Source organism: Suricata suricatta, chromosome 12 (assembly GCF_006229205.1).
Source record: "Suricata suricatta isolate VVHF042 chromosome 12, meerkat_22Aug2017_6uvM2_HiC, whole genome shotgun sequence".
In the NCBI taxonomy this organism is placed as follows: domain Eukaryota; kingdom Metazoa; phylum Chordata; class Mammalia; order Carnivora; family Herpestidae; genus Suricata; species Suricata suricatta.
The window spans coordinates 19,090,455-19,101,418 of NC_043711.1; the positions used below are offsets into that span (position 1 = coordinate 19,090,455).

At 54.3% G+C, this 10,964-nt stretch overlaps 1 protein-coding gene across 5 annotated transcripts; it reads left to right on the top strand.

Moving 5' to 3' along the window:
* Window positions 1-10,073, top strand: HEMK1 (HemK methyltransferase family member 1). Of its 5 annotated transcripts, none has more exons than XM_029918301.1 (11): window positions 6-334; window positions 1,359-1,696; window positions 2,025-2,116; window positions 2,430-2,523; window positions 6,482-6,633; window positions 6,963-7,027; window positions 7,301-7,350; window positions 8,245-8,353; window positions 9,163-9,258; window positions 9,410-9,523; window positions 9,675-10,073. In XM_029918301.1, exons 2-11 carry the CDS (start codon window positions 1,507-1,509, stop codon window positions 9,766-9,768), a joined length of 1,056 nt encoding a protein of 351 aa, XP_029774161.1. In that variant the 5' UTR covers window positions 6-334; window positions 1,359-1,506; the 3' UTR covers window positions 9,769-10,073. The 5 variants fall into 5 exon arrangements, with proteins under 5 accessions (XP_029774162.1, XP_029774161.1, XP_029774163.1 ...); XM_029918299.1 differs by having other exon boundaries at window positions 9-334; window positions 1,359-1,734; window positions 6,499-6,633; XM_029918300.1 differs by lacking the exon at window positions 6-334 and adding an exon at window positions 341-566 and having other exon boundaries at window positions 1,359-1,734; window positions 6,499-6,633.
* Window positions 10,074-10,964: the final 891 nt, after the last annotated feature.

Here is a 10,964-nt window from a genome sequence, read left to right on the forward strand (position 1 = left end):
CATGTCCCCTCCGCGACCTTCAGGAAGAATGGCGGGACCTAGCTCCCAGAGGGCATCCTCCCACACATCCACGCACTCTCCCGCGCGTGCGCTACGGGCGTAACCCGAGTGGCTTTCACAGCCTTTTCAACAGCGCGCAGGGGCTTCCCGGGTGGAACCTCAGTAGCACTGGGAATCCTGGAGCTGGGCGACTGGGTCCGCCCGAGTCCTTTCTCAGACGCACCGACCCCGGAAGCAGGTCGTCCGAAGGCGCTCACCGCGGTCTTGCATATCCGGGCCCGTGACCCGGCAGTTTCTTCATCCTCGCGGGCGGGCGGGGTAATTCTTCAGGCCGGTACGTGCTAGAAACGGGATCCCGGACGGGTGCCCCTGAACTGCGGCACTCTCGAGACCCCTTCACCCCGCGTTATAGAGAAGAGGATACAGGCTTGGGGAGAGGCGACCTCGCCTGGGTTATTAACGATACCTTGTAGAGCCAAGAGGGAAGCTTGCTCCCGGGCTTCAGGGCTTGGCTCCTTCTGGGGCAACGCTCAGGTGGACAGAGCCGCCTCTGGAGTCCTGAGGACGTGAGTTTGTGTCCTGCCTGGGACAGTGCTAGCGAGGCGATTTTAGGCAAGTCTCTGAAGGTGTGACACTTAGCAGGTGCTCAGTACATGCTAGTTTGGACCTTGGTCTGTGCGACAGGAATGGGGACCACTAATTTAAAACCTGTTAAATTTTGTGATAAGTTAAGTATAAAGTTAACAAATAATTGTCAATTTTTTTTTACTTGGGAATTAGTGCTAATGTTTAGGATTATAGGTTAAATGGGGCCAGGGCCGCCGGGTGAGGAGCGGAGAATTTTAGCGTACAAATTAGTCAAGTACATGCAAAATGTCAAAAGCAAAGAAAAGTTTTCAGGCAAAGACAGTCTCCTCTCACTTGCAATATTAGTTAAGAGCATGTAACATTGAGTTCGTCCTGTGTGTTGAGCTGACTCTCAGGCCCTTGACATTCATTGTCTACTGCACTGCTCGCCTGGCGTTGATGTTATTCTCCCTATTTTATGGAGGACACTGGAACTTAGAAGTAATGACTTTCCCAAGTCACACACACACTAAATGGAACAGATCTGTTCAACCCTCAAGCCTGAGCCCCTACCCATCACCAGGGACTCAGCTCTGGGTTCAGCCCACTTCAGCTGAAAACATGATGAAAATAATTGGCCAGGACAAGAAGAATCAAATAGGCAGGTGAGGGTCTAAAATGGAGTCAAGGAGGTATCAGAGCAAAAACATGCCCTCTCTCAGGCAGCAGGTCAGGGAAGAGTGGGTCACATAAGGCTCAGCTGCTCTCCTGGTTCTCCTTCTCTCTTCCAGGTTGGCAGTTACATCTGGATCAGAGCCACCTTGAGGAGCCAGAGCCTGTGACCACCTCTACCTAGTTGGAGCCAGTGACCATCCTCAGTGACTGACACAAGGAAGTTTTAGGGACCTGGGAGCACTCAGGAGAGCCTTTCCCTGAGACATGGAGATTGGGGGCCGAATGCTCTGGCCCCTCCTGTCTGGCCTGGGGAGGAGGAAAGGCACCAGGGGCTGGGCCTTCAGCTCATGGCAACCCTGTCGTCCCCTGGCTGGGTTGTTGAGTGCCACAGAGCTGGTCAGCCACTGGACTGCAGTCTTTGAGAAGAGGGGCATCCCTGAGGCCCAGGCATCCAGTGAGTACATCGTGGCTCATGTCCTTGGAGCCAAAACAGTTAAGTGCAGTGTTGTTAAGAGGGCAGAAGATGGGGGAGGGAGAGCCTTAGGGAAGAACATCCAGGCTTTTCTACCACACTGAGAATGCTGCTAAGAGGGATGGGGTTTTTCTGAAGGGATGTCTTAGATAGATACTTATTCATCCATTTAGCTAACTATTACAGTGTGTGCCAGGCAATAGGGATCCAGGGATGACCAAGGTGGTCAGTGTTGGGCCCATAAGCATTGTCCACCTAAACCGGGCCCCTGGATCAGGGTAGGCAGCCACTCACATTCTCTGTGGGGCAGTTTCAGAGCCTGAGGCCAGTACTTCGGACCCAGTCCCTGACCCCTTGGCAGCTACAGTACGTCCAGAAGCTGAGTGGCTATCGATTGCAAAGGTGAGCACCCATGGGCCAGACATGAGGGCTCTCTGTGAGGTACAGGTGTCTGGTTTTCCCCCAGCCCAACTAGTTTGCGGTCTGGAGGAGGAAATTGTCCAAGGACTAGGAAGATGTTGGTCTGAGGGATTGAGGAGAGGGTGATCAGGTGAGTAGAAAGAAAGGAAGGGAGGGGAGGCCTTGGCTCAGAGTCCTGAGGCACAAGAGGCATGACCCTGACACTTGGTATCCCATAAGTGGTATCCGTCAGATCAGTCATGGTCCTGTTGGTCCAGGCTCTGGCACTGATGTCACCCAGCTGCCTCCTCTGCAGGATGCCTGTGCAGTACATCCTCGGGGAGTGGGACTTTCAAGGGCTCACTCTGAAGATGGCCCCCCCAGTGTTCATCCCTCGCCCAGAAACCGAGGTAGGTGTGCCACCAGGACAGGGCAGGATGGGGATTAGGGTGGGGTTTAGGGCACCTGTCTTGCCTCAGACTTCCTCCAGGGGGCGCTGGTATCCCATGATTATTGTCCTCCGAAGCCTTGCTCTTCCATACTGGTGTCTCCTGGCAGGCTTGGTAGGTGGGGCCAAGAGTGCAGAGGTCTCCTGCTGGCTTCCTTGACTGTCCTCACATCCCAGACCACTGCTCCAGCTCCCAGCCTGGCTTACCCCATCCATGGGGGGGAATATGCCCTCCTTCTCAGGACGCATGGGTGAAGTGAATAGGGCTTCAGCTGGATATCTGGTGGCCTGGTACAGCTATCTCACCTCAGGCAAGTCATTGACTCCTCTGGGCCTAGATGATAAGAGGGTTGGGCTAGGGAATCTGTGACTTGATGGTTTTCTTAGATCCACTGTCTGGTCAGGTAATCACCCATGTCTCAAATTACTAGGACTAGGGATTGTGTGACCCGAGATACTGTCCCTTGGTGAGCCACCCTTATTCTGGAAGAGATGCTTTCTGTAGCCCTTCTTGGGCTTCCCCATGACCTTGTAGAGAGTCAGAGAGAGCAGAGCAGGTCGATGGGGCTGTGTGTGGACTGATGGGCAAGCTGGAGGGCACCAGGTTTTGAGAAGGAGTATTTCTCAAAAGGCACCCAGGCATACACATATTCCTAGGAAAGATCAGGCCTCATTCACCTGCCCAGACAGGGACCCAGAGTCCCACCTCACTTTCCTAGCCTCTCTTCCGTGGCCAAGAAACCCTCTGACCCCATTCATTTCCTCGTCATGTGGTTCAGAGGCCAGGTCCTCCCCTTATAGCCCAGTGCTGGGAGGACAGTAGGGAATCTGAGAACTACCTAAAGTCACAGGGCTGCCAGGTGGATAAGTATGGGGGCAGCACTTGGACTTCCTGACTCTGGGTCAGGGCTGCCCCATCCAGGATTGGACGAGCTGGGATGGGGTGCAGAGATCCAGAGCAAGAAGTGGTAGTCTGCTACCTAAGGGCTCTTGGGAGGCTACCTGGTGTCTTTCTCAAGCATGTGACATCTGGCTGGGAGGTCACTCACTGTCTCCTGAGGCTGCTAAGGGTTAGGACATGGGAGGAAAGCTACCATGATGACCTTTGAGTCCCCTCAGAGCTGACCTGGCACCAGCCATATGCTCCAGGGTTCTGAGTGCGGGATGTGGACTCACATGGGCCACCCCTACCCCCCACCCCCCCATTCCTGTGCAGGTCTAGGCCAGAGAGCAGCTCTGTTGTAAGGAGCGGGGGGGAGGGCGGGGGGAGGGGATAAAAGAGGGGGAGGCTGTGGTTGGGAGGCCAGGTCCTCACCTCACTGTGCAGACATTTCTGAGAACTTGCCAGGTTTGCCCCAATGTGAAGCCACATTGGGGGTGCTTTACCAAGAACTTGAGAGGACGTGGCCTGTGGCAGGGAGTAGGGAGACTGGGTGCAGGGAAGAGTTCATGGTGCCTGTGTTCTTTCTATCCACTGAAGGGCAGTTTCTGATGGCGGGGGCAGAAGTCAGAAATGCAAAGTTGTAGGTGGCATGTGGCTTGATGAGTTGGGCTTTCACTGTGGATGGGAATGTGGCTCAGTCCCCAGGCTGGCAGTGTGTACAGTCGGAAACCCAAGGCTGAGAGTGAAAGCCATTCATATCGAATCTGGCAAGGTGAGGCTCTGTGGGGTGTGGGAGGCTCAGTGCCTTGTCTGTGATTGGCTTGAGAGAGGCAGTGCCACCTTCATGGGGCTGCTGTCTCAGAGTATCCGAATGGAGGGTATTCACAGCACTTAGGTCCTGCTGAGGCCTTGGGTTGACCTCTTGAGGGAAGCTGCCTGTTCCCTACAGTCCCTTCTATCCCCACCCCATCATGGTTTTGGATTCTTCCCTTATTCACTGGAAGAGGTGCCCTGGGTCTGAGACAGCTCAGCTTTCAGCCCTCTTTAAAGAGCCACCAATTTCAGGCTGATGGAAGCTGGAGGCTCTTTACTTGGTGAGGAGGAAAGTTTCTGGACTTCTTGCAGGTGCTCTCTACCCCTATAGGGGTCCCATAGCCAAGTTGATCCTCAAGTGGTCTGGAGTGTAATAGAGGGTCCAGAGGGCACTGGTGGGAGTGGGGCCCAGTCTCTCAGCTTCACATGCTGCCTGGGGTGACCATTCGTGTATGTGGCATGTCTCTCTGAGGTCAGGGTATCTCTGTGAGGTGGCTGGCCAAGGGGTCATTCTCCAACCAGAGTAGGTCTGTCTGTGGCCAGGAAACCAAGAGAAGTTCACACCTCTGACAAGCCTCAGCTGTCCTACCAGCTGCTCAGTGTGTGGCCTCAGTGCTGAGCCTGCAGTCTCTCCAGCACAGCTCTAGACTGCTTGCACTATGGCAGTCCTAGCGCTGTGGGCCCAGGTTGCTGCGAGCACCCCTACATTCTCCAGTAGGGCCTGGTACAGGACTGGTGGGAGCAAGTGAGGGAAACAGGAAAGGTTGAACCCATTGGCCAAGTCCTACCTGCCTTGAACTTGCTATGCTGGCACAGAGTATTGGGGGGCCTGGAAGGCTAAAATGCTTTTTGGGACTCAGCACTGAGGAACTTATATGGCAAATGGGTCTGAGGAATCTGGAGCCATTAAGCTTGACTGTCGATATTGGGGGTTTGGGAGGACCTGGCGGGGGGGGGGCTCTGAAACTGAGAGGGTAGTTTCCCACAACCACTGAGAGCTTGCCCAGCACTTGGGAAGGAGTCAGGAGGCCCCTCTGAGAGTCAGGCTTTGCCTGTAGGACACACTGTCATGGGTTAGATTCCTGGTCTTCCCATCATGGAGCCTTCAGTCTGATGGGAGAGGCAAACCGCATCCTGGACTTTAGACTAATGGTACGGAGCCATGGTAGACTCCTGGTAGGGAGAGCCTGGCCTGGAGAGGTGGACCTCTTTATAGATGAAGGGAGCACCCACTTGCTGACCCCTTTGCCCATTCCCTGAGCCAGCCCTGCTTAGGATCCCAGGAATCCCAAATAGGGGACTTCTCCTAAGGGCTGCCTTTGAGAAGGAAGCACACTGTCCTTTCCCAGCTTCGTGCCTGGCTGCTTGGGCCCTTACTTCACTGCTTATTAGAAATGGTTGGCTACTGGGTGGCAGCAGCCCTCCACCCTCACCTCTACCCTGTATTGGTTTCCATGCACAGTCCTTGCAGGTGGCAGATGGCTGGACAAGACTTGAAAGCCTGTTGTTTCCAAAGTGACAGTTCTGGAAGTATCTCTGGGCCCCCAAGGCATGTGTGGTGCAATCAGGCACCTCCCACCACACCATGCCCACTTATCCCCATGCTCTATGTATGCCTGCCACAGCCCCCTTTGGATATGGGGCTTGGGCGGGAGAGTGTTCTTCCTATTATGCCCTGCCTCCATTGAGGCAATTCCCTCTCCCTCCCTGAGGGCCTTCTAATTTCAGCTCTATGAAGAAGCTGGGGACACTCTGGCCCCTGATAATTGACCATCATGAGTGTAAACCAGGCTCCAGGAAGGGCCTTGACCCCTGGGCCTCGGCTTCCTCATGGGCCATTTGTGAGGATCTAATAGATTAATGGAGGGAAAGCTCTGGAAGCAGGGTCAGTCATAGAGGATGTGGCCAAGGACCATCAGGCTATCTATAGAAGGTCTAGCTGGGGTTTAATGAACACTTACCATGTACCAGGAATGGGACCCATGTCTCACAAATGTGTTTCTGTTTAATCTCCCCAACGCCCCGACAAGGTGGTTATCCTCAATTGCCCAGTTTTACAGATGGGGAATCTGAGGCATGGAGAGGCAGAGTGACCTGCCCATGGCCTGACATAAAGTTCAGTCTAGCTTTAGACAGCCCTCTACATTCACACAGGGGCTAACCATGCTTGGGGCTCTGTGCCAAGATCCCCTGGAGGGCCAGGTTGTCACTAACTCTGATCCAGACCCCTTTGCCTCACAGGGGCTGGTTGAATGGGTGCTGGAGGAAGTGGCCCAGAGTTCCTGTGCAGCGGGAGCCCAAGGTGGCCCCCTCATCCTGGAGGTGGGCTGCGGATCGGGAGCCATCTCCCTCAGCCTGCTGAGTCAGCTTCCCCAGGTGAGCCCCCTCTGCATCCCAGTGCCCCACCCTGAGTAGACTGGGACTACCACTCACTGTCCCACAGATCCTTTCCCCACCCATTTCTGCTGGAAGCATTTGAGAGGAGGTGGCTAGATGTGGGAAGACAGGGCTTCCCCCAGCCCATCATGGTCATAGCCTCTAACTCTTGTCCCCTTCTTTCTGGCCAACCCTGGCTACAGAGAGGGGAATGGCTGTTGGGTATTTCCCTCCTTTCTGGTAGTGGGTTGGAGGAGAGCTCTGGTCCCCAGCCCTGGCCTCTACAGGCACCCTGCCCCCTACATTCCCATTGTTTATTCTTGGGGCAGAGCCGAGTCATTGCCGTGGATAAAGGAGAAGCTGCCATCTGCCTGACCCAGGAGAATGCTCAGAGGTAGGCGTGCTGGGGGGACAGAGGGTTAAGGTTGGGGACGTCTGACTTTGGGACCTGATACCAATCCCTATTCAGATCTCAAACTCACTGATGTCCGCTTTCTACTCCTAATAAAGGGGAGACAGGGAGGGGTGGCCTGGGATGGGTCCCGCAGGGTTATAAAGGACAATGGGCACCAGATACCTGCCAGTCCAAGAAGCATTTATTCTCGTAGTCCTGGTAGCCACCTGTAGGAGCCTCACCTGTGTTCACCCTCACTTCCCATCTCTCTAGGCTTCGGTTGCTGGACAGAATTCAGATCATTCCCCTGGATGTGACTTTAGGTATCTTCCCTACCCATGTTCCCTGGGGCGGGGATCCTGGGCTCAGGTGCTGAATGGTGGATAAGGCACTCTGCAGAGATGGATGGAGGGCTTTCCCAGCGCGTGCGCACACACGTATCTTAGACCAATCCTTGCTGAGGACAGGCAAGTCCCTGCTGCCTCCTGGGCTGATCTGACCCATGTGGAGACCAGCCACAGGATCTTTCTTACTTTCTGAACCCCTATAACTAGTGAGTTTAACTAGGGCCTGCTTGTTGTCAAGAGGTGAGCAGAAGCTCTAGAGAAAAGCTTTAAGACCAAAATACTTTAATGTTTCAGTGGCTGCCCGTCCTGCCCCTTCCTGGCCCAGGCACAGCACAGCTCAGCCACACCTTTGCAGGATATCCCTGGGTTCTGGCTGCAGTTCTGGTTTATTCTGTATCCACAAGGTCTTTGAGCCTCATATGCACCCTCCACAGAGTGTGATACACCTGGTGTAGCACCTGGCACCTGGATGAAACTGATAAGCAGAGTTGCCAGGAATTGACTGACTAAAACCAGGCATGCCCTCCACACACTGAGTCCATGTTGGCTATGGGGCAGCATATGGCAGGGCCAGTGGCTCTTGCATTGACCAAGAAGTCAGAGAGGTCTTCCTGAGGGTGGCACTTGAGCTGAGATTTTTGACCGGAAGGAGAGAAGGCAAGGATATTCCAGGTGAAGAGTTGCCATCTCAGACCATACACACTCCTGGCCAGGCTGCTGGCTGCAGCCTCTGGGCACTAATCTGCAAGTCTGGGTTGTCAGGTCTAGAGATAGGCCCATGGTGTGGCTTGGGGAGGGGGACTACCCAAGGGACATGGTGGCAGGTAGAGCTGCCACCTATTATCTGCTGTGTGTTCTGTTTGACCATAGAGGGGAGTTGGGCACACCTGCTGCCCTGGGGCCCCATGGACCTGATCGTCAGCAACCCTCCCTACGTCTTCCACCAAGACATGGAGCAGCTGGCCCCTGAGATCCGCAGGTGCAGGATGTGGTAGGAGGGAGGCAAGGCCTGAGAAGGCCTTGGGGGATGTGTCTGCCCTGGGAGAACACCATTGGGAGGGCTGGAGAGGGAGAGGGGACTGAAAGGGGCAGTGATATTGAAAGACAGGCTCACTCAGGAGCCCATAGACCTACTCGGTTCAGCTTCTGCCTTCCCACTTGAGACCACTGGATAACCACTAAACTTCTCTGAGCCTCATTTCCTGCCTTTGAAAGGGGAGTGCTAGACCTTTGCAGGGCATGAGGAGGACTTAGCAATGACTAACATATCGGATATGGTGTAGAATACACAAAAGGTGCTCAAATGTGTATATCATTTTACAAAAGATTGAGGCCTGAAGAGGGAAGGTGCCTGGTCCAAGGTCATGTAGGGCTTAGCAGTTAGGCTGGAACTAAGACCCTACTCCAGGCTTTGTACTGAGCCATCCTGTTCTCAAACAAGGGCTGAGAACTAGGGGTAACCCAGGAGCCCTTGAACGAGGCAGTGATAATGTGGGTCAAGGTGCTGGCTCTCCCTTTCCGGACTCTCAGGAATGGTCTAGCCAGCTCCAGCCCCCCCACTCCCCAGACCAAGCATAGGAACAGCCTTGCTTCACTTTCAGTTAGTGGGATTCACTAAACACACTCAGTATTGCCTGGTGGGATGCTGCCTATAGGAGGTAGGGGAATCAGAAATGCCATTTGGGGTCTCCCCGCTCTATGTCCTCAGATTTTCCTTTTGTGGAGGGGCCTGCTCAGCTTAAGATACCCCTTGTCCCAGGTTCTCACCTCACACTGTTTTCCCTTTAGCTATGAGGACCCAGTAGCCCTGGATGGTGGGAAAGAGGGCATGGACATCATTACCCACATCTTGGCCCTGGCACCTTGGCTCCTGAAGGACTCTGGGTATGAATAGGGCAGATCTCCTGTATCTGTCCCAGTGTGTACTAGGCCTGCCCTAACAGTCATTCTTCCCCCACCTCTCCTAGTCCAGGCAACCCAGAAGTGTAGGTCCTAGCCCTGCCTAGTTGAGCTGACCCATTTCTCCCCCATGTAGGAGCATCTTCTTAGAAGTGGACCCAAGACATCCAGAGCTTGTTGGCAGCTGGCTTCAGAGCCGGTCTGACCTGTCCCTTGATCTTGTGGCTGTGCGCCAGGACTTCTGTGGGAGGTGAGCTCTACCTAACCCCCCGCCCCCCTCAGCCTGGTCCTTTAACTCAGGCCATCCACAGCTCTGGCTGTAGGGAGAGTGTACTGTTCCCATGCTCTGCTCATCCTCTGGGATCCAGGCAATAACTAGTCTCTTGTTCCTGTCTCCTTAGGCCCAGGTTCCTGCATATCCAGAGGTCTGGGCCACAGCATGGCTGCCCTGTGGAAGCCAGGCCAGGGCCCCAGCCTGCCAGAGTGCCTGGCTGATCCTTCTTCCTGGAATGCCAGGGAGGTGATGGCACCTTCCAGAACCCAGAAGCTTATGACATTTCCTATGGCTCTAGGAGACTTGGGGGTAGAAGCAAGGGTGGAGATGTCCTTCTTGGGGTGGCAAAGAACAAGGGCATCCATAGTTTGGCTCAGAACTGAGCAGACCTAGGTTCCCATTCTGGCTCCATCACATCAGTGTGGCCAAGGGTAGGTTGCTCAATATCTCTGTGGGTGGAATTGCCTTGGGGATGTTGGGAGATTTGGCCAATAAAGTGTCGAGAGACCAACAAGTAGTCCTCTAATGTTTTGTTATTGTGATTTGTGGGTCCGCTGCCCCCTTGTCCCCAGGCAGTATTGTGGGTAAGAGCTTCCTCCTGCCCCAGTAGGACTAGCCATCCGTATCCCACTTGGTGGGAGTGTAAGAGTGTGGTGTGGAGAAAGGCACATGAGTGCTCCTCTTGGCCTTGGATGCCAGGGGCTTGAGACTGATCAACTCACTCTTAGGTTTCGACCTAGCCCTCAACTGCCCTAGGTACATTGCCACACACTGACTGGATGTAGGCTCTGAGCACAGGAGCATCATCTGACCTTCAGCTCAGAGCTGGCTGCCTGCTTGCTGGAGGGGATCAGGCTGAGGGTCTTTGGTGCACAGTTCTGGTGTCACCTGTCCACATTTATTTCACTGAAGGCTTGAGCTAGTAAGGAGAAAGTACGGTTTATGTTTACTTTTTATTCTCATAACTTTTGGCTAAAACATTCCTTCCAAGTTGACCTTGCAGTTTCAGGTAACCCATCTGTCCCTGGTTGGAGTTGGGGAGAGTGAGAAGCCCAGACGGAGCAGGTAGCAGTTTGTGACCTCCACCTGAGCTCTGGTCTGTGCAGACTTGTGGCCACCAGGAGGCCCAAAAGCCCACTCCTGTCCACAGTGACAGGAAACCTGCAGGTTTGCAGGTGCTGGTGTGAATCTGCATCAGAGTGGGTCCTGAGGAACATGCCAGACCAAGCTGGCTCAGCCCACTGGCACTTTCAAGGGCCTGACCTGGTGGTGCAGTGGCCAGAGGCAGTATGGTCTGGTGGGCAGCATCCTCTGCTAGAGCTAGGATTCAGGTTTCTGAGCTGTGTCTGCACCAGGACCTCGGGCAGCTCCTTTCCCTATAAGAAGCTGGCTCTTCTGGCTCCAAGGTCAGTGTAAG

Coding starts and splice junctions, on each gene's coding strand:
- HEMK1 (XM_029918299.1), top strand. CDS start 1,507: ATGGAGATTGGGGGCCGAATGCTCTGGCCCCTCCTGTCTGGCCTGGGG. Junction 8,354..9,162: donor CTGGCCCCTGAGATCCGCAG/GTGCAGGATGTG, acceptor TTTTCCCTTTAG/CTATGAGGACCCAGTAGCCC. Junction 9,524..9,674: donor CGCCAGGACTTCTGTGGGAG/GTGAGCTCTACC, acceptor CTGTCTCCTTAG/GCCCAGGTTCCTGCATATCC.